Below are 22,746 nucleotides of genomic sequence, written 5' to 3' on the forward strand. Positions count from 1 at the left end.
CTCTTCAGCAATATGACCTTGGGCAAGGGACTTCCCTGACCCTCAGTTTCTTCCTCTGAGAAGGCTGTTTTGGGGATTAGGGGTGTTGGTGTTGGCAAGAACAACTAAGACATACTCAGAAACCACAAGATGGAGAGTTAGCTCATTGAAGAAAAGCAAGGATGTGAACATCTACTTTCACAGGGACTACATGCCAGTGGCCACTCTTGGGACTCTAGTTCTCTCCCTCGTACACAGTGAGGTCCTTGCGGAGGACAGCAGCCAGGGAAGGGATCTGCGATGGAAGAGCTCAGAAGTTGCCTGGATCACCAAGGTAACCCGCAAGGCTCCTGCATAGGGTGGTAATTCTGCCAGAGCACTGGATGGCCACCAGGACTGACAATTTCCCCAAGGGGGAACAGCGATGCTGTTGTTCTGGTATCTAGTCCAGAGGCTGCCTTTTCTTCCCTGCCAGCACAGGGCCATGGCAGGGAGCAGGGAGCCTTGGAGCGGCCTGCAAGGTAGGGTGACTGGTGACCTAGGGCAGGCCATGTCACTTTTCTAAGCCTCAGTGTTCTCTCTAGTGAAAACAGGGAGAATGTGTCCACCTTCAAGGCTGCTGTGAGAAGAGGCAAGCGTTCCAACGTGAAAGACTGCTCTGAGTGACAACCAACCTCACTGCCATCCAATAGTGTCAACCCACAAAAGGAAAGCAGCCTTCAGTTCATCTCATTTGATCAAGTGAGTTGCAAAGGCCCAATGAGAAGGCCTAGGGCAGGCCAGGCTCTGGGCATCACAGAAGGCGCCCAGCCGAGGAGACCTCTACCTCTGTCCCACCTCTCCGGCCAGTGGGGCTGGCTTCCTCAGTCCCAGCGATGGGCAGGCCCCCACTTGTCTGTAGCAAGCTGCGCCTCCCAGCGCCCCACCCCTATCCCCAGCCTCCCTCCCTGGCTCTATCCTGCATCACCCGGGCAGCAATACAAGTAAAGCTGTCTGTCTGGAGCACCTAAGGAGGTATCAAAGCACAGCTCACCAAGGCAGCTGCATTTTTATAGAGGAAATACATATAAATATATAAATCAATCAATCAATCTATCTATCTATCTATATGAAGCTCACTGCCCTTCAGCGGCTGAAGCAAGACTTCCTGGTCTCAGACGCGGACACTTGGAGGGAGGCGAGGGGCCAAGGGCTTGGGCCGGAGCCAGAGCACTAGAACAGCCATCTGATCTCCCCTGGCTTCAGGGGGCACCTCTGTTTTCTTGAGTGGCCTGGGAACCGACACAGCCCTTGGCCTGCTAGACAAGGGCCTGGGGCAGCAGGGGTTAGCCAAGTAGCCTAAGGGGCCAGGTGGATGGCCGTGCTCGCTTCCCCCCAGGCAGGGGTCTGTCAGATGGCCCCCTACTCAGAAAGGGCTGCAGGGAGCCAGGGCCGGCCTGCACCCTGGCCAGCACGCTCTCCAGGGCCCTGGGCACATTAAACAAGCCATCAGCAGTGGAGCAGGGTGAGCCAAGAGCTGGGAGGCAGCACTGCTTTAGACTTCAAAGCCGGCCAGAGCTCCTGGTGGCGTCTGAGTGTTTCCACTTGGTCAGGCCGATGCCGCAGGCTCCTTGGCCCAGCCCTAAGGCCTGTCCCATCCGGCGCCAGGGTGCCAGAGCCAGGACGGTCGGCATGCCTGGTGTGATCCTACCAGAGGAGGGGCGTGGGCGCCAGCGTCTTGCCACCACCCCAGCTGGGAACCCAGGCATCTATGCCCTCAGGGAAGTCCAAACAAATAGCAATGAGGAGAGTCACTGCTTAGCAATGGCCCACCATGCCAGGGACAGCACTCAGCATTTTATATGTACTCATCTTCCTGCCTTACACCAGCCCATGGAGTAGGGAGTATAAGCCCTGTTTTTCCAGTAAGGACACTGTGCGAAAGAGACTCCCCCGAAGTCTCACAATGGGGGCCATCCAAAATCCTCCTGGGGCCCGGGCTGGAGCCTGAATTCCCTGGGCCTTCATGGCCTCGGCCTGCAGACCCTGCCACACCTGGTCTCCTCCTCTGCTCTCTTCCAGCCCTGGTCGCAAAGAGGCATCCCAGTGGTCCTGCATGCCTGCCTCCCTGGCCTGCCGCACCCTGAGACCCAACCTCCCAATTCGTGGCAGGCCAGCCGTGGTAGCTAAGGTGTGAGTATTGTCTTTGCCTTGGCTGTGAGGTGGGTCCGAAAGGATTTTTGAGTAAGAGCTGGCACGACCACCTTTGTTCAGGAGAAAAACGATATGGGTGGAGCTGTGCAAGCCTCTGAGGCAGGGAGGGAGGTAAGGAGGGCCCCTGGGGTGTGGGAGCAGTCAGAGGTGTGAAGTGGACCACGGCAAGGCAGGCAGCGCCCAGCACTCTGTGTCCTCGGCACGGCGCCCTCAGAGGCCCCACCTTTGCCCAGGCAATTGTTACAAATGAGGAAACAGGGCCCCAGAGAGTAAGTGGCTTCAGTCAGGCCAGACCACTCGACTCAAGCTGGGGTACCCAGCCTCAGAGGGAGCCTTGGGTATGCAGGCCAGGTAAGAGGGGACAAGTCTGGGGACCTTGAGTGGACACCCACTCTGCAGGCTGCCCCGGATGACCCCACTCAGAAAATTTCTCCAGCACAATCTGAATTAAGTCCCAGCCTTCCTCAGCTCCCAAGCTTGCATCGCTGGCCCTGCTGATGGCTTCAATCGTCAGCCCACCTGCCCCTTGGAGCTCCCTTCCCATCCTCTAGCTGCTGGATGCCCTGGGCTGAGGGCCCTTTTCCAAACACCCAGGGCCAGACCTCTGGGCCCCTGCAGAAACAGTGCCTGGCCCTGGGACCCCCAAGTCCTACCAGTCTGACCAGTCACAAGGCACAGCTCAAAGTCACCAGCTCTTTGTACTTTTCCCTCACTAGATCACCTCCCTCCTGCCAGCAGAGACCCTGCTTCTCTCCTGCTCCCTGCAGCCCCTCTGAATGCCCCAGGCATTCTGTCCTCATAGGAAGGACACATTTCCTGTGATTCTGGCCCACTCAGAGGGGGGCAGCAGGTGTGACTCTTCATGTGGCTAGGAGGCAAGGACCTCTGGAGCATGGCCCAGCAGCTCCATTCCAGCTGAGAAACACTCTCCAACCCCCTTCACTTTCACCAGGTCTTTGCACACCTGCAAAGAAAGAGCCTTTACCTAATTGTTCTCTTTAAATACCTCTGCTTAAAGGGAAACTTCACTTCGTACCCTAGAGAGAAAACAAGAGTCACCATAAACAGGAACCTGATGGTAAAGTAAATATGATTTAAAAAATGAATTGGATCCTAGTCACAGACTGTTGCTCCTGGAAGGATGTATCTTGGTCCTGTTTTCCTACCCGTTCAAAAGGCAGATTAGCATGGAACACAGGAGTGTTAAAATCACCTTCAAGGGAATCTAAGACTTTCTTTGTGATGTAATTAAAGGATCAAAGGAAGAAAAAAGAAAAGAAAAAAAAAACCCGAGAAAAGAGGAAAAGTTATTACTAGGAGGGCTTCTACATTATATAACAGTATGAGAAAAAGTAAGGCTTTTTCGAAAAGCAACTTGCTGCCTGAAAATTTGCAAGTTGCAAACACATGGAACAATGAACAAATGCACAACATCAGTGTGTCTATATCTAATCTTCATTTCTAATTTTAATGGTTCATGTTTTCTACTTTTAAAAGTCTACTAGGGTTTTCTCTGTGGCCACAGGTACAACCAGAACCTAAGTTCCACAAGGACAGGGATTTTGTTTCTCTTATTCACTGCTATATCCCCAGGCCCTGAAAATAGCACACAGGTGTTCTACAAATATTTTTTGAATGACTAATACTGAAAGTCCAGTTTTGTAAATGTTCCATGGAAAATAAAGAGAAAGTGTATTTTTTAAAATTTCTATCTAGAAATCAAGCATAGCAATCATGTTATGAGTTGGTGTCCTTATCTGTTGTTTAGTTGGCCTGTCCAATTTCAGAATCTGCATTCTAAAGTGCCCCAGTATAATTATGACTCCATTTTTTACCAAGTTCTCCTTGGATTTCTAACAGATTTTGTTTCTACATGTTTGGTAGGTGCAAGTTTGTAACCATGCCCTTTATCATTACGCAATGTCTCCCCTTATCTTTGTATTTTTGTCTGAAATTCTAGCTTGTCTGAAATTAACTTGTCAGAAATTACCACCCATACTTTTTGTTCAGTAACCTGATGTTTCTCTATCCTTTTATTCGTAGCCTTCATGTACCACTGTGTGTTTCCTATAAATGGCATATTTGTTTTAATCCAAACTACTGATCTCTGTATTAATAGGAGAATTTGGCCACTCATGTTTAGTGTAATGATGGATATAATGACTTCCTTCTGTTTTTTGTCATTATTTACGTTTTTGTTTCCCTCATTTTTGTTGATTCAATCAAATACATTCCAGTTTTTCCTTTGTGTGTGTGGAAGTGCTATACTTTCCAGTTCCATTCATAGTTTCTTCCTCTTTGTGTTTATAATCTGACACATCTTTCTATATTTTTACTTGAAAATGGGATAGTAAGAATGTCCCTCCCCACCACAGGCTCTAAGTCCCTTTCCCAAGCCCTCTCGCTAGAAAGACTAGCCCTTTAGAACACCTTCACTTCCCTTCTTCTCTCCCTCAGGTGAGACCTCTGGAGCATTTCTGTTAACCTGATCTCCATTTTCAGGACCTAATTCCTGAGGACTGCAGACAGAGTTGAGTACCTGTGGTTGTCGATGGTGATTAGACTTTTCCTTGCAGGATGCTCAATGTGTTTCAAGAGTCCTATTTATCCTTTAGATCAGAAGTGAACACACTAGAGCTAGAGGCCCCAGTGCTGCCCAGTATCTGTTTCTGTATGGCCTTCAAGCTAGGAATGGTTCTTCAATTTTCCAATGGCTTGAAAAACACCAAAAGAAGGATATTTCCTGACACAGGAAAACTATGAGAAATTCAAATTTCAGTGCCCATCAATAAAGTCTTACTGGCACTCCACCACACCTACTTGCTTCTACCTTGTCTATGGCTGCTTTTGTGCCCCAGTGTCAGAGTTGAGCAGCTGACCTAGAAGGTACTGGGTGCCATGACTCTGGGATGGCTTCACAGCAGCTCACCCAGCCATATGTTTTATTTATTCAATTCTATTATCAGTGCACAGGCACCATGTCAAAACAGGAAAAGTGGACTTCGAATGTCACACTTTTTATGCCTGGTGAGGTGCAGATTATTATTTTATCGAATTACATGGCAGAGCTCTGTGTTTTTTATGGACTGTGTTAATAAAATACAGCATATACTGACATCACAGTAATCCCAGCTCACAGAAAAAAAATGAGACGATTTCAAGCAATACATCTCATCACAGCCGAATTTCTTCACAAAACAAAAAGACAGAGAATAGAATACAATCAAAGTAAGTTTCCAAGTGATTCATTTGTTAGCCAAGTGAGGAAAGCCATTTGCTGGTGGTAAGTTAATTAAATCGTGTTTGAGTGTATAAAGTATCCAGAGAAAAGAAGCTTGTTAAAGATGATCAGATTTGGGGCAAGGGCAACTTCTTGGATGTGGCCCAAGGGCCACAGACACTGTAGGTGACACCACCGTGTGAAGTCTCATCTGCAGAGTTGGATCCATTCTCCAGTGTGAGCAAGTGAAGCAGAGCACAGAAGTAAGAGAAGACCTAGGGAGGGTTAACAGCTGGCCTCTTCATGTGCCAAGCACTGTCCTAATCATTTTGTATTTACCTCACTTCTTTCTAGAACTTACCACTACCTGAAAACATCTAAGGTACTCTTCCTTGTCAGTCTCCCTGTGAGAATAAGAATTCTGCCTGCCTTGCTGCTATAAACATTCGGGTGCACGTGCCCCTTTGGATCACTACGTTTGTATCTTTAGGGTAAATACCCAATAGTGCAATTGCTGGGTCATAGGGCAGTTCTATTTTCAACATTTTGAGGAACCTCCATGCTGTTTTCCAGAGTGGCTGCACCAGCTTGCATTCCCACCAACAGTTAGGAGGGTTCCCCTTTCTCCGCATCCTCGCCAGCATCTGTCATTTCCTGACTCGTTGATTTTAGCCATTCTGTACCCCTGGGGATAAAAATATATGTTTATAAAAAATTAAAAATTAATTAAAAATTAAAAAAAAAAAAAGAAAAGAATTCTGCCTGCCTTGCTGTCTCCCCAATGCCTCGCACACATAGGAGCTAAGTAAACATCTGGATATATGCATGAATGTCTTTTAGGCAATGGGCTCAGAAGGACTATATGCCTTAAGTCTGTCCAGATGGAAAGTATCCATTCAACATATATCTGTATAGGGCTGGGCCTTCCTCGTTTATAAATGGAAGATGTTGCCCCCATGGGGCAGCTCTGCAAAATTCCCTGGTCCTGCCCATGTTTCCACACTAGGAGTGGGTCAGGCTGGGACTGAAGCCCAGGCCTCCACGTTTGACCAGTCTGCCACATGGCAAAGACTGTGGCCAACTAAGTGATCTGAAAATCTCTGTGTACTCTGGGTCCTGCTCAAAGCAAATGGGGCTGCCTTTTGGAGTAAATCCAGCCTTCTACTCGTGAGCTATACTAGGAAACCTCCTTCCTGTTTCCCCTGAGCTAGACTTAACTCTTAGGTATGAAGCCACTTCACCGTGAGCTGGAGACAGTCTGCTCCTTAAATGAATGAGCCTGTTGATGTAAATTGGCTGCCCAAGGCATACAGTTGTTACATGGTACTGCTAAGGGTTGAGTCCAGGCTGTGTGATCCCAGAAGTTCAATGCTTACCAACCTGACCAAGAAAAAAAGTCTCTTGCCAAGGAGACTCCAGCTTCTTGAGAGCACACTAGCCTCTCAGCTCACTTGGCAAGAATTTAACAGATATGCTGGAGAGATAAGGGCTCAGAGGCCAGTCAGTGCTGGGTTCAAATCCTCACTTGACCATCCTGTGACCTTAGGCAGGTTGCTTCACATGTCTTGAGCTGGTCTCCAGCATGGCTGCCTTTGCAGAGGGGCCCTGATGGCCTGAGTTCAGAGCAGGAAGAAAACGAGCTTTTTTTTGGGAGTAACTTTTCATATTGTTTGAATTATTTTTTACCATATTTTTACCATTGAATTACCTCTCCCAAATATTTACATATAATTTTAGGATGAAGAAAGTGATCTACTTAATAATTTCAAAAAAAGTGCATAGAAAAATAATAACTTCCTCCTTGAATTTTTATAAGGCTTCAAAATAAGGTATGCAGCCCATAATGGCACACAGTAGGTGCTGAGTAAAAAGAGTAGGGATCGGCTGGAGGGGGGCGGGAGGCAGGTGTATTCCTGCCCCTGGGCCCAGAAGCGAACCTGTGATATAGGACAGGTGTCCATTCAGCTAGAGCCTTAAGGGGCTGGTATGGGGTACTCAGGTACTGTGCTCTTTCCTTCCTTGCAGGACCCCAGTATCAGGACTCCTCCAAAGCAGTCCCTGGGGGGAGGGAGGCTTTCCGCTCAGGCTGTCTGCGCGGGGTCTGCTGACTCCAAGTCTGGGGCTCTTCTGCCTCCACTTCTGGCCTCCCCGAACTGAGGAGGAAAGGGCCAGTGGCCCCAGGGATACCCTAGCCTGGTGGCAGGGGCTGGCTCAGCACGTCTCCTGGACCCCCCGCCACGGCCCCTTAGGAGGCAAGAGGCATTCGATGGTATGTTTACTTGCTCCTCACAACCCACACTCCTCATTCTCGAAGGAAGTCACTGCTGCTCCACCACCAGCAGGCCTTAGTGGGGAAATTAGACCAAGAACTCACCAAGTGGGACATTACTCCATGACAGATATTTCACCAGAGAATAATTATACTTCATAAGACTGCTAATAAATCAAGCGAGACAAACGAGCGACGTGCACTTTATCACCTTCGTCCTCAATCAGCATCTCAGGGCTGGCCCCCGGCTGAGGGAGCATTTGTGTGACCCTCATGGTCGGCCCTTGACCCCTCCTGGCAGCCCTGGGAGTTTAGGCTGCTGCTCCGCAGATGAGGAAGCCAACCTTCACAGAGGGACAGACAGCAACAGCGGTGGATGGGGTGGAGGATGGAGGGGTGGGGGCAGTCATGGCTCCAGCTCCAGGACTCCAGTAGCAGCACAGGCTGACCAAGCCTGTCCGCCTGAGTGGGTGAGGCTGGCCTCAAAGTGCGAGGCCTGAGATTACAGAGCTAAGGATCCTGAGTTTCAGATGGACTGTGAGCGGGTAAGTAAGCAACTTCTACCAATTCTCCCATCAGAGGCCAGGTCTAGACACAGGCAGAAGAGGAAGGGAATTGGGCCTGAGTCCCAGGAAGAATCCTGAGAGAAGGAGGGAGTGAGTGGGAGCCTCTGCAGTGAGAGTTCCAGAGGAGAAACGTGGGGATCCAAGAGAGGGGAAAGAGGCAGGGTCGGGGGTTGCACTGGGGCTTCCACCCAGCCCCAGCTGGCCCCCAAGGCCCTGACACTTTCTCCCGAGTGCCTTTTTGGTGAGGGTCAGACCCCATGCTGGGGCCCATGCTGACATGGGCAGGGCCCTGCGCCCAGAGAGGTAACCCTCATCCTGCCGTTTAAGGAACAGAACTGCAGCCTTGCTGAGGCCCTCCCAACACTGGGGTCTCAGCACAGCCGTGCTCACCCAGCTTGGATAGGAGTCCCAGGACCATCCACAGCCAGGCCTGCCCTGCAGGGGCCCACAGCCGGGGAGGAGTGAGGTTTGGACATTCTCTCCCCATCTCTTTAAAGTCCAGGAGGCAGGGATTCCCACTGAGACCTACAGCGAGAGACAAGCGGGGGGATGGGGCCCACCTGACAGAAGGCAATCCCAGGACTTCAGGACCTCCTTTGGGTCTAGGCTACTGCATTTGCCCCCTCTCGTGAAAGGCCTGTGAACCAGATTGGCTCACCCATGGCTCAAGACCTATATCCAGTGTTGATACCAGGAACCTTAGGAAGCCAGCAGCCCAGGCCTCCCACTGTGTCCCCTTCCTGTACCTTCCCACCTCTTGCCCTCTGACACCCCTTGCTACCATCATTCCCTACACCCCCACCCCACAGGCTGAGGACCCACCTGGCCAGGCCCTACCCCATAGGCTAAGGACCCGCTTGGCCAGGCCTGCCCTACAAGGGCTAGCCATGCTCCCTCTGTTGATGTGACCCAGCAGCCACCCTGCCTGATGAAGGTTCAGCTCCTACTGAGGACACAAGAGCAAGGGCCTGGTCATCAGGCTGGGAGGGGCGAGGCCTGGCCTCTTACCTGTTGCTCAAGGAGGCCACTGACAACACTGGCTTCTGGCCCAGGTGAAATGCTGCTGTCTGCAACAGTTAGCATGAGGGCCCGAGGCTGCTCTGCCCTACACAGCCACCTTCACCCCTGAAGGAGACAGGAGCAGGTGCCGTGGGGCTCCCCTACCTTGGTGCAGGCCCCGGCTCTATGACTAAGGGCTAGGAGAACGCAAGCCACTCAGCCACTCTGGGCCTCAGTTTCCTTGTTTGAAAACCTCAAAAGTTGGGACCAGAGGCCTCTGAGGTCTTCCTGGTTCATCATGGACCCCAAACATGTCCATCTGGGCCACCCGGGCCCAACAAGTTAGGATGATGGGCGGAGGGACTGCTTACCCGTTCTACAAAGCCATGTTTGTGCTTCAGCTTATACACTTTCAGCCTGGGCAAGAAGCTCTCAGCATAGTCCTTGTCCTCCAGGCCGTGCAGCAGGACGCCGTGGAAGGCCAGCCGGCACATGTTGGCATGAATGTCCGCATCTAGCCTGGAGCCAATCACCAGGCACAGCCGAGGGCAGGTGACAGGCTTCTCAAATTCCACAAGGGCCCACTGCTGCCGTGGGCAGCAGCCTTCGGCGGCCTGGCCCGTCATCTTGTCAGCCTCATCACTGTCCGTCCCCGCTGGTGCCAAATCCTTCTCTAGGTACTGCTCCTGGAAGAGGTATTCTCGAGAGAAGTCGAAGGAGTCCAGCACAGGTTCGTGGTCAAAGCTGTCGGGGGCAGGGCTGAAGAACATCAACCGGCCCATGACCGTCTCATGGCCCACCGTGATGTGGAACTTGGCTTTAGTCTGCAGGGGCGCCCGGAAATACGGAATCTTCTCCACAGAGATGATGGCTGCATGGACAGTGTGCAGGGACTCGGGGGCACACACTAGGCCACGCTCCAGCAGCTTGGGGTCAAACTGGGTGACGCAAATGCCCAGGCGGTCTCCCTGCATGGCTGAGGTAACAGGCATGTGAAACATCTGCATGGATTTCACCTTCTTCACCACCTGGGGGGCAGCAAAAGAGAAAACTCAGGAAACGAAGAGCCTTGAGGCTGGTGGGGAGGGCCTCCAGCTGGAGAAGTCCCCATCCCAGGACTGCCAACACCAACCCGGCCCCAGGCATGGCACCCCAGAAGAGCTCTGGGGAGCTCAGACTCCCCCTGGCCAGAACAAGCTCCACCCTGCAAACATGAGGCTCGCGGGGTCCCCTGGTCCAGGATGCGGATGGTGGTCACGGCAGCCAAATCCTCAGCTACCTTAGCTCCCTCCGTCCCTCTAGTCGCTGCTCCGCCCCAGACCCCATTCCAGCACTTTCTCGCCTTCAGCCCTCTGCAGAGGCTTGTCACCACATGCAGAATGGGTCCCCTAGGTCCTCAGCCTGCCAAGCTATGGCCATCTGTCCTTGAAAGCCCAGGCCAAACCCCATTGCTCTAGAAAGTCTACCCTGACCCACAGTGGGTAGGGTTTATCCCTCTCTCTTTGGTGCGACTCCAAGCTCCTCTGAGTCATACACAGCCTGCTCTGCTGTCACTGCCTATTCTGTGCTGATCTGCCCACAAGCCTGTGCGCTTCTCCAGGGCAGGTCACAATGAGGGACTACAGTGAGACAGGGACTGTTCTGGCGGTGGGAACAGAGTGAGAAACAGCAACAGAACTACAAATACGTTAACATTAACTAAGTTTGTGCTGATACTATTATGAAGCTTTGTGTGTCAGTATATAACTAACATAATTCTATACATATAATAGAGTATTATAGTACATACAATATGTATACATATATAAGATATATAAAGAAGGCCTAGCGTGTAAGGGGAGGTCTGGCTTTTCAGAGCGGTGGCCAGGGAAGACGTCTGTAGAGGCGATGACTCAGCTAAGACCTGATTATAAGAAGTTGTGTGAAGGTCCAGAAAAAGAGAGTTCTGAACAGGGAAACTAATGAATGTACAGGCCCAGGATGGAGGCTGTGTGGGTCTGAGAAATAAACAAAGAGGCGGGAGGGCTGCAGCAGGGAGGGCAGGGAGGAGAGGGCAAGCTGGAAGTGGCAGAGGAGTTTAGGCAAAGGAGTAACCTGATCTTATCTCTGGAAACCACCACACCAACTACTACACCAGGCAGATTTCTGCACCCACAGTTCTGCACCCACAGTAAATCAGGAACAGACAGAGGAAAGGCTCTAATAAACGTTTGCGTAAATCAATGAACATTCCTACTAAGATCCACTGTCGGAGAGATGAGATCACGCTTAGCACAGCAAAGGAATGGGTAATGTATTTCAGAGAACCTGCCATCGAAACTGGCTCAGTTAAAGACACTTTGGCCTTCAGGTGGTCGAGCACCCTCATCTGCAAAGCCCGGGTGTGTGGAACACTCGTTTTCTCCTTGGATAAAGGGAGAATGCTGAGCTGCTCTGGGCGCAGGAGGCCAGGCCCTTTCCTGGAGAGCCATAATACTCAAGTGTTTGTTTAAAGATCATTAACTACCTAACCAAGAGGTCAGGGGGCAGAGAAAGTGAGAAGTGTGGTGTCAAAAGCCACAGCCAAGATCAATCAAAGAGAAACATAAAACATCTCTGAAATGGTCTACAAGGGCAACGGGAAACTAAGATTTTCAGGAATGCACCTCAGAGTAACCGGAGAATATTATCTTACACTAAGCGTCTGCCCAGTGAGGCAGGCCCCAAATCACAGCTCTCCCCCCCGCCACGCACCCCAGGCCTGTAGCTGCCCGGTGAGCTGTCCTCTGGCCCCCACCCCACTCGTCTCGCTTCTCCAGGAGAGCTTTCTAAAACATGTAGGATGATGCAATTCCCTTGGCACCGACCACTACATGGGCTCCCCTCTTCACTTCCCTACTTTCAAACCTTTTGGGCGTAGCTGTTGTGAGTAGGCAGAGCTTCTGGTCATGTGAAATTCTATAGGGAATCAGTCCCCTGGCCGCCGCCCTCCCACCTCCCACACAGGGGTAGCTGCTCAGGGAAGGTCAGGGGCTCTTAACACCCCCTTGGCTGCCTCATCAAGGACTTCTGCTTGGCTTCTCCGCATGGCCTGTCCCACATTCTCCCAACACCTGAAGCCACAACCAGGGGCAACTTGAACAATTCCCTACATACAGAACCACATGTGCATTTTGCCTGTGAGGACCCTTCTCCCTGGGACTTCTTCCACCTGAAATTCCTGTTCATCTCAGGAGACCTCCTGGAACAGCTTCCCTGCTCACTCCAGACCGAGCTGGTTACTCTGCTTGGGTTGCTCTGAAGTGGACTTCCTGTGTTGCCATCGCTGCTTCAGGGTTCTGCCAGTCTGTGCCTCCGCGTTCTTAAATTACGAGAGTAAATATCCGTGGCCCCATCGTCCACCCTGAGAACTAAAACATCACCGATAACTTCACTGTCCTTCTGTGCTCCTCCCCCACCTAGGTCTCCTGCCCGCCCCCCAGCTGGAGGCAACCACTCTCTTGAATTTGGTGTGTGGCGTTCCTTTCTTTTTAGATATACATGTACATGGTTGTGTGGAGGCTCACTACATATGTAGTACATATGCCTAATCAATACTTCGCTTTGTTTTCGGAGTGTTTGAACTTGGGAGTTTGTGCCTGTGCCGCCTACACCTGCAGCTCATTTGCTGCTGATGCTGTATGTCACAAAGCACACACAGAGCCCCTCCCATTCGGCCACCTGTCGATGTGCACCAACTGGTCATGTCCAGTTTCTTTGCTGGAAAATGGTGCAATGAATTCCCTCTCAAACCAGAGTCCTGCCTGATGCACAGCACAGGGAGGGTTCTGAAAGACTGGGGCCTTGGACCAGAACTTCTGGGTCAGGGGTGAGTGAGGGCTCATGTCTTCTAGATGAAGAAAGTACCAGTGTACACATCCAGCTACAGGCCAGAGACTCTTGATGGATCCATGTCTTCTCCAACATCTGTCATGCCAGATTTCTTAATATCTGCCTATCAGACTTGCTTATTTCCCCCTTTTAAATCCAGGTTCCTGTGGCTGTATCTTGGGGCTTAGCGTATAGGGCGGCTGACAGACGCTGCTTATGGGAGACCCAGTGAAATCCCCAGGCCGTCCAAAGAGAATGGCTGCATCTCATTCTGGAAGAGAAATGCCCCCCATGGCAAAGGAAGCATGGAGCAGAGATTCCGGAGCAGCCAGGGCCTTAGTGACCTCTTGGTGTTTCAGATGCTCCACGGGATCGCAATCCCCCCATCCCCGACTGTCGGCCCCCACCCCCACTAGCAAGTCCATCTCCAAGCAGGCTTCATTAAAAGCATGTTCTTTTCAACGCAGTTTGTGTTCTTAGGACTGAAATAATAAAGAATGCCTTAAGAGGGCACCGTGAAGAGCAGAAAGACAAATAACTGTGCAAATCAAGATTTCAAGGGACCAGACAGGAAATTGTGAAACAGATAAAGATGGGGACAGGGCGGCGAGGCACGACTGTGGGCTCTGGTGGGGGCATGCAGCCACATCCGCACACGGACTCGCCGACAAGCCCCCATTCTACAAGACAGCCTTCAAGAATGTAAGAGACCATGGAGGACGCCAAAAATATGGAAAAGTAGTCTTGCCAACTCCAGAATGGGGGGGGGGGCAAAAACAGGCCTTCCTTTCATTTATGGGCCAACTTTGAGAGAGTCCTTCCATCTACTCAACAGCTCACTCGGATTTACTGATATTCAAGTTGAGTGGCAGAGGGCATTCACTCAACACGTGTTTATCAAGCTTCTCTCACGGACCAGGCGTAGGCCCTGCAGTGATACAGGGTGAGCGGAACGGACTCTGGAGTCTACTGCTGGGAGTCAGGGAAAAGGTATGTGTGGGGCAGCTTATAAAGTCATCAACTGATAAGTGCAGATTACGAGGTCCTATGGGAGAAAGTAACTGGGTGATGCAATCCTTCCTGTGTCATCGGGGAGGGCTCCCCAGAGGAGGTGGCACTAAAGAGGAGACCAGAGGAGTAGAAGAAACCAGCCACAGGGGCTTCAGGCAGAGAGAAGAGCAGAGCAGGTCTGAGGCTCTGAGGTAGGAAAGAACGTGACCTGTGGTGGGGTAGGGGGGTGGGACTGAAAGGCAGTGGGCTGGCTGGAGGGGTGGGGGCCGGGGGCAGTGGCATCTGGTTGGAGACATGCGCCCACCACCTTCAGCATGAGGACACTACCCCCCGGTGGTAGTGGCGGCCTGGGGTTGAGCAGAGGAATGACACGTGCTCTCATGCGCTTTGACAAGGTCACTTTGGCTACAAGGTGTGGAGAAATAAGAAAGGAAAGAGAGAAAGCAGCAAGGAAGGAACCGTGCAGTACCATGCTGGGGTGTGCTGATGGATCGGATGTGGGGACGACAGAAACACAGGCACATGAGGACGGACTCCCCAGTCCCAGCTGGAGGAACAGCCTTGGCTGCGGTGAGGAGGACTCTGCGGTGACAGGACTCTGCACTTGCGCCTCCAAGCCCTTTACTGGCTTCCCATCTCACTGTGTGTAACTAACGTCCTTGCTAGGACCCCAAGGTCCTACAGTCAGGCCCTGACATTTCTCTTGACTTTATTCGCTACAGTTCCTCTACAGCCTCTATTCATGTCACTTCAGTCACATGAGCCTTCTTACTTCTTGCTCCTGAAACATGCCAAGTGTGCTCGTACCTCAGGGTCTTCACACATGCGAGTGCCTTTGACTGGGATGCTCCTCCCTCAGATGCCCTATTTCTCTTTTCCTTGTCTCCTTCCTGTCCGCTCAAATGTTTCCTTCTCAAAGCCCATCCTTGACTCTGCGATAAGAGCTCCCCATCCCTGTCTTCTTCTCTTTGTTTCACTTTTCTTCATAGCACTCGTCGCTACATGATGTATCATAGATTTGTTTACTGTCTATCCCACACTGGACTCTAACCTCCATGAGGGCGAGGGTGAGGGCTTTGTTTTTATTTTAACTTCTGTGTCTATCTTCAGTGCCCAGCACAGTGCCAGACATATGGACGCCCTTGTTACCTATTCGTGGAATGAATGAGAGCAGCCATGGATGGGTGCAGCACTGTCCCTGCCCTCGAGGGAGTTGCAGTCTGGGTCTGGAATGCATAGCTCCAAAAAGGCGCATGGAGGTACACAGCCATGCTATAGGAGCAGGGCTGGCCCCAAGGCTAGCTAGGGGTTGGGATGTTCCTGATCACCCAGGGGAAGGAGCCTTCCAAGCCTCTCCGAGGGACTCAGGTCACTCTGGTGGGGCACAGTTAGGACAGCCACGAAGAAGGCAGGTGGGAGAGCAGGGAGGCGTCTCTGTGTGGGACCGCCAGGCCAGCCCATTCCCTGAGCTCAGCTCAGACAGGGGACGGTGGCTGCTGCATCTCTTCCTCTTGCCCTTCCCCGCATTCTGGCACCAAGCACTTCTGGGGAAGGGAGGATGGACCCACGGAGAGAGGGAGGAAGGAATACATCAAGCAAGCAAACAATTTTTAAAACTCAAGTTCATGCTTGCTAAGCAGTTTGGCCCTTTCTGACAAACAAAGAGGCTTTACCATCATCTGGGTCAGTTATTCTTCATGAAAACCCTATGAGGCAGGTCAATATTTTTACATTCAATTTTATGGATGAAGAGACAGAGGTTTGGGATGTCTCCAAGGTCACAGAGCAAAGAGGCTGAGACTTGGGACAATGAATGCGGGCTACAAGGCAGGTCTGACATCCTGCAGCCCGGTGCCTGGACCAGCTGAGCAGAAACCGTGCCTGGGCAGCTGGCGCTGGGGGCAGAGCAGCCCTACCCTGTCAGGCTGCTCCAGTACCCACGATGGGGACGCCCATGTGGTGAGAACCAGAAGGATGGCTCCAGGGAAGGGACAGAGGGAAGACTCCACTGTGAGAGGACCCTGGTCAGGGTGGAGGGAAGGTAAGGAGAAGCCAGCCTGCCCTGTGACTTGGGAGCGGTGGGGACAGGGGCAGCTCAGTCCCTCCCTCCCCCTGCCCAGGCTGCCATGATTGCCCTGGCCACAGTCAGCAACAGCCTCTTCCTGGCCAAGCCTGGCAGACAGTCTCAGACCTGACTTTTCAACTGCTCTGCTCCCTCCTCGCCACCAACATGTCTAGGTTTGGGGAGCACGGTGCTTGGCACGGGACAGACACTATGTAACTGTTTGCCGATGGAGTAGATGGGAGGGCAAAGGAACCCTCTGTGTGCTCCCAGGCCTGACACACTCAGTTACCCTTCCTGGTCTCCTGAGCATCTGAAGCACAGTTACCCAGCATCCTGAGGACTCTGTAGGGTGCTATACTCAGAAGGACCTGGTCTCTGTCTTGGAGTCTACTGAAAACCTCCCAAAGAAATTACTCAAGGTGGGAGGCACAGAGCGTTTATCTCTGCTCTTCATGGCACCCTGCGTGGAAGAGTGGTACCCGGCTAATGCTGGACTTCACAATTTTACCCCATGAGCTGTACAGAAGGTGCACAGAGAGACACCTGACATTGGCTGGATACCTACACAGGATGCTCTACAGACCTGAGTAGCCTTTTCAGTGGCCAACAACGATCTCATTTTAGAGACAATGTAACTGAGGTCCCTAGAGGTTAAGACATTCATCCACAGCATCCAGATCTACCTGCCAGGAAAACCCAAGTTCTTTTACTAGATCTTGCCAGAAAAACCACCACGGAAGTCCAAATGAGTTACAGTCACTGCACTGAGGTTCCCTCACATGCGGGGAGTTCTCTGGCAGCATTCCTGGTGCGGGGTAAGAAATGGAAGGGCCCGACGACATCAGAATACACTGCAGAGGAACAGCAGTGTTTAGGGCCCGCTCGGCGTTCTACGGAATCAACAGATGCTTGACAGGAGTGGACAATAGCCTGTGCTTAGCAGTTTTTCTGATGTGCAGAGATTTTTATAATAATGGTCCTGGCTGTAATGAGATTGGACCTCTATTATCCATTTTCGTTCCACTAATGAGCCTGGAAGCTCCTGGCTGTGCCAAAGGCGAGGGTCGGGGCCTTGCAACTTCATCATTACTTAATAAAATGTAAATCGGAGAGGAAAAGAAACACACAAGGTTTGACACTAATAAGCTTACAGCAGGATCAGTTACTTCAATTCAAAGAGGTTCAGACCGGAGGGGGAAAAATGAAATAAGCTTTTAAAGATCAGTCTAGGTTTGGCTCCATCAGACCTAACCAATTTTGTTTAATAAGGTTTCAATTTGGCTGCTCTTATTTCTCCCTCTTCTTCGAGCTAGGCTGGGGACAGATAAGGCATCCCCCTCATCCTACCCCCGCCTAGTGCATTAATTGCATCTTGTACAAAAAGCCAAACTCGGGCCTCTGCACAAGGAGAGGGCAGTATGGGCCCCCGGGGTTTGCCAGCGCCTCCCCTGCTGGGACCAACCCCAGCTCCCCCAGCACCACCTCTGGGACTGTGGGAATACAGCACCAAATGCATCCTGGGGATTCCATTCTCACCCACTTGGTTTTTAGAGAAATGGAAACCATCCCAAAAGGTACAGAGAATCAGATGACATCAGAACCACCTGTGTTCCCACCACCTCAGACTGACTGCTAAGATCCTGTCTCTCGGACTTCACGTTGACAGCGAGTTGAAGACCTCTAGTCCCATTTTCCTCCTCGACTCCCTGCACTTACTTTCATCCTTCTATTTTATACACTTTGTCCCATGCTTGTTCCTGAATTGTATATTTGTTAGTCTCATTCCCACTTGTCTCCTTCCTTCTGTATTATGTTTCTGACATCCAATCTTCCTGGGAAAGAGAGACCCCCATCTCTGTATCTATTTAGCATGTATCTATCTAGACAGAGATGCTGCTATCTCTGTACATGTCTTTTTGACTACTGTGCGGTATTTCTTCTAGGAAAGCTCCCACCTTTTACCCATGCCCTCACTGATGGACATGAGTTGCTGTTTTTGCTGCAGGAGATGATGTGGAGTAACCTCCTGTACATGTGGCCCTTTCCACACGTGCAGCGTTTTTCTAGCATGGCTATCTGGGTGGAAGGCTGGCGTGGGGGCCACAGTCCAGTGTTACCAGGTCTCACTGACTGCTTTCTGAAGTGGGCAGAACCCACACGGGCAGTGCAGACCCTTGCCAGCACTTGGTACCGCAGGCTTTTCAACTGTTGCCAGGCTGCTGGATTAGGCATGGTGTCCCACTGCTGTCTTTATATGCATTTCTAGGGCCAGGCTTCCTCAGAGTCTCTGCTGCTTCTAGTTCACCAGAGATAAATTGTGAAAGCCCCTTGTCTGCTGAGACCCTGCCAGGCCTGAGGAGCTTCATGGACATGCTCCTGAGCCCACATGGCTCTTGGAGGAGGGGCGCAGAAGAGACGAGGGGCAGGAGATCTGGGGAGGCCCCTCCTCACCATCCTGGCTCTCCTCCTCGGCTCCCCTGCCCTCTGAGCACTGGTGCCAGGAAATGTAGTCCTGGCAGTACTCGACACACTTCTCCCACCTGGCTGACCAGAGGTGGGATCTGTTCTGCGCAAAAATGCCACTGGGGCCTCAACAAGAGAGACCAGCTGTCCCCTGGTGAAAGAGGGGGGGAGCCAAGGAGAACTTCCTTTCCGAGATCCCTGTTAAGAAAAAAGGAATGCCCTATATGGAAAGGAAAAGAGGATCTTCAGGAGCCTGAGGGCCCACAGAACTAACCCCCCAGCCCCCGGCAAAGACCCAATTCTAGGGTCAGAGATGGAATGGGGCTTTTTGTTGTGTGCATGTCTGCCTGCTCTGGCTCTTCTCCTGGCCCCGGGGTGCTCAGGTCAAGTTCCCACCCCCAGCAGGGCCCACATGCACCTTCCCCACCTGCATACCTCTCCCACCAAGACCAGCTTAGGTCGCCCGCTCAGGGCCTTGGAGCACCCTATACTGTTCCTCACAGTGGCACTCACAGCACCTTATGGTCATTGCCACCATGTGCCTGTGTGTTCTGTTGTTTTCCACAGGGCCCCCTGCGCCACACAGACAGCTGCCTGTGCATAGGCTGGGTTTATTCTGCTTACCTCTGGTCCCCCACAGGGTGCCTGCCACATGGAGGGCAGCCAGGGAGGAAGGGAACGGATTTGGTTTCCTACCACATGGCCCAGCAAAGGCCCCCGCTCCTCCACAGCAACCTCGCCAACAAACCCCAGTTATGAACCTCCTAGTTGCTGCAACAATGGAGAACCGTAAAAGTGACAAGGGGCCTGCCAGGAAGCTTTATGCTCCTCCTCCCAGCCACCCTCCACGCATTTGTCATCCCATAAAACTTTAAATTGAATTACACCAATGTTTGAGTCTTCTGTTTTCCATACAACTGGGGCTTTAATTGTTTTTAATGACATCCCTGGGCTTTTTTGGGGGTAAGGAATCCTTGGGAGGCAAGCCAAGGGAGCCAGCTCTGTCTTTAGGGCAGGGCTCAGAAAAGCCGTCTGCAGAGAGCTGAGCGTGACCGCACCTGTGCGTGTGGGTCTGCACAGAGAACACAGACAGGCTTGGGTCTAAAAGGGGTGGGTCCCAAGGCTCTCCTTTCCTTCAGCCCTTTGGGAGTACTCCCCCTGCCCCATGACCCCTGCTTCTGGTGAGTACACCAGGCCCTGTGTTCTAGCTCTGAGCTTTGGGTAAGTTTCATGACCTTTCCAAGTCTCAGTTTCTTCATCAGTAAAATGGAGCTAATACATCCTAGGCCACCGGGCTTCTGTGAAAGCTTTAAGGAGGTGGCATGCACCCGCTATCTAGTGGAACAGCTGGAGAGTGCCAAGTCCTCAGTGAATGTGATGGCCCCAGCCCCAACTCATGGTCCCAACTTCAGACTCTGGCTTCTTCCCCATCCTTTAAAAGTCCCCATTGCCCATAAGTAGCAAATCCTAGAATAGTCCTGCCCCATATCTACAGTTTCTTCCCATTCCTGGTCCCCATTTCCAACACAGACTCCTCCAACAGTCAACCTTCCCCATGTGTCTGCCAGGTCAGTCCCCGAGTAGAGAGCCTGGGTCCTACAATGCCCTTGCTCAAGCCTGCCCAGGCTCTAGGTATCACGTCCCTCTGGCTGGCATTCAGCCCAGCCCTCCACTCCAGCCTAGCCTCCTTCCGCGTCTATGTGCCAGCTCACCCTGAGCCTCTGCTTCTGCTTACTTAATGCACCTTTCACAGTGGCACTCTTCAGGGTCTGCTGCCAATGCTGCCACCTGCATTCCCGCAACGCACGTACTAGTGGCACCTGCTGGCAGGCAGGCCCTGCACTTGACAACAGGGACATGCGGGAAGCCACGGTCTTTGCCCTCTAGGATGCTACACTCACTGTGGGAAGCAGGTATATAAAGTACTACTTCGAACACAGTGTGTTGAGTGCCACGAGAGGGGCTCAGGGGGCCTGCAGAGAGGGGGTGACATCTGGGTCGGATTTTGAAGGATGATGCCATGCAAGCGAGATTAGGAGAGAGGGAATGGCATGGGGAAGGGGTTGTGAGGAAAGTACAAGGAGGTGCTGGAGGTGTGGGCAGAATTCTATGGGGTAGGGTTCAAAACAAGATAAAGCTGATGCTGGGGCAGGGCTCTGAGAGGGCAGGGGCCCTTTCTTCCCATCTGTGCAGCTTGTCCTGATGAGGCAGGGCCTGCCAATACAGAAGGGATTCGGGAATAGGCCGTGCAATGGAGTTCCAGGAAAAGCAAGGCTGGGTTTCTCACTTCCGGATGCCTCCCAGAGAAGAAACCCATGCACGTGAGCACGAGACCTCCATGTAGACTGGGCGGTGGGCCAGAGCCCATCCACGGCACATGGCACATGGCACCAGCCAATATGAAATGTCCATTCTCACAAATGTGTGCATTGGCCAGGCTCTGTCTGTAGTGACAGGGGAGGCCAATACTGGGTAGAAACACAAAAAGTGCAAAAACCACACGACATGTTACATTTACAAAATGGCATCATGTACTTTCACGTAAATATCTGTATTGCATAAAGAAGGGTTTAGGATACACTCAGAAGAATTAGCAGTGGTCTCCTCTACACTGGAGGCCAGGATGGGTATGACAGAATGGGCCCTTTCCCCTTAAGCAGAAAGTTTCACTTTTGGGACATGCAGGCATTCATAAACTGGTTATATAATTAAAAATTAATTCTTCAAAAATAAGAGACAGACATTTTAGTCAATTAAATTTAATACAATCAGGTTCTAATCAATTCACTCAACCAAGACTGACAGCGTGCTCTGAGCCAGACTCTGTGAGGGTGCCGGGCTGGGAGGAGCAGTAAGGGGAGGAGCAGTAAGGGGAGGGGGGGCAGGGTGGGAGGGGCGGCAGGAGGATGAGAGACACACTCCTGGGTCTCCCTGCTGAACTCTGTAACCCCAGACTTGAGTTTTGCCTTCCCTAGCAACACCCTGAAGCCACAGAGGCAGGACACAAAGCCAGCAGGCCCCCTAACTAAACCTGGCCCAACCTCCTTTCTCCACATGGGGAGACACAGGGGACTCTGGCTGAGGCAGCTGGCCCAGAATGGGAGACTCTCATTTCTCCTAAAACCTGTGGAAATACTCATGCCACCTGCCAGGAGGGGGAGGGCAAAAGAGATGATACAAGATTCTAAGCTCCTACAAACTAAAAGGGAAAAGTGGCACAAAGGGGGATGAGACCGCTCCGAACAACCCCAGCTCTGTGCTGTACCCAGACCAAGAGCCAGCTGGTGGGGCTGGGGAGTGGGGTGACCCCAAGCCAGGCCTGAGAGATAGGCACTCTGAAGACAATGAACTGTTTGGTCCTCAACCTGAGCCAACCTACCTTCACTCCACCCAGATGCTCGAAGGGAAGTGCCTGTTCTTCAGGAAGTGACCTGGGGACCAAGACACGCTGCTCATGACCACAACCCTCTTAGCCACCCGAGATCACCCTGGTCCAGACAAATGGCTAAATGAACGGAGGATGAGATGTCATGTAAGTAATCAAATACATGAGGCAATTTTATCAGCACGGAAATATCCTCTCTCTCTAATACTGGATAACTAATCAAGGCATAAAAAATACTTCAAACTGTAAATAGCAGTTGCCTCTGGGTGATAGGCCTCTCGAGAGTTTTGTTTTTCAGTTTCTTCACACTGCACAGAGATTTCCAGAGTGACCACATACTGCTTTGCTTTAGGAGGAAAGGCTTTTCAAAACCTCAGCTGAAGGAAAAAGGAAGGCTCTGTCACACCCAGCTGCAGAGGTGACTTCTCTGTAGGAAGACCATCAGGTTCCTTCCCCAGCCACATGCCCTGGCCTGGACTGCATCAGGAGGCATCCCACAGCCACTCTGCGTGTTCTCACTCAGCCTCACGACCACCCCACCAGCATGGTGGTGCCGCCATGGCCATTGGACAGATGAGAACACAGAGTCGGTAACCTGCTGAAGGCTACTCGGTGGCAAATGAGGAAACGAGGATGCAAACCCAGCAAGGCCTGACTGTGAAGGGCAAGCTCAGTGGCCTACATCTCAGGCTACAACCGAGCACAGAGCACAGAGGCCTGGCCCTGGGCAAGTGCTCACGGGATGCC

General features: G+C 51.8%; 1 protein-coding gene across 4 annotated transcripts in view; it reads right to left on the minus strand.

Annotated features, from left to right (window-relative positions):
• Window positions 1–22,746, minus strand: part of EEFSEC (eukaryotic elongation factor, selenocysteine-tRNA specific) — a 246,705-nt gene that overhangs the window by 52,558 nt on the left and 171,401 nt on the right. For all 4 annotated transcript variants that reach the window (XM_013055144.2, XM_004738634.3, XM_004738635.3 and 1 more), the window contains one exon: window positions 9,598–10,254. In XM_013055144.2, coding sequence (XP_012910598.2) covers window positions 9,598–10,254 — 657 coding nt within the window. The remainder of the gene's footprint in view (window positions 1–9,597; window positions 10,255–22,746) is intronic.

The sequence above is a fragment of the Mustela putorius genome, unplaced genomic scaffold, assembly GCF_011764305.1.
Source record: "Mustela putorius furo isolate JIRA1106 unplaced genomic scaffold, ASM1176430v1.1 tig00003850_pilon_pilon_pilon, whole genome shotgun sequence".
In the NCBI taxonomy this organism is placed as follows: Eukaryota; Metazoa; Chordata; class Mammalia; order Carnivora; family Mustelidae; genus Mustela; species Mustela putorius.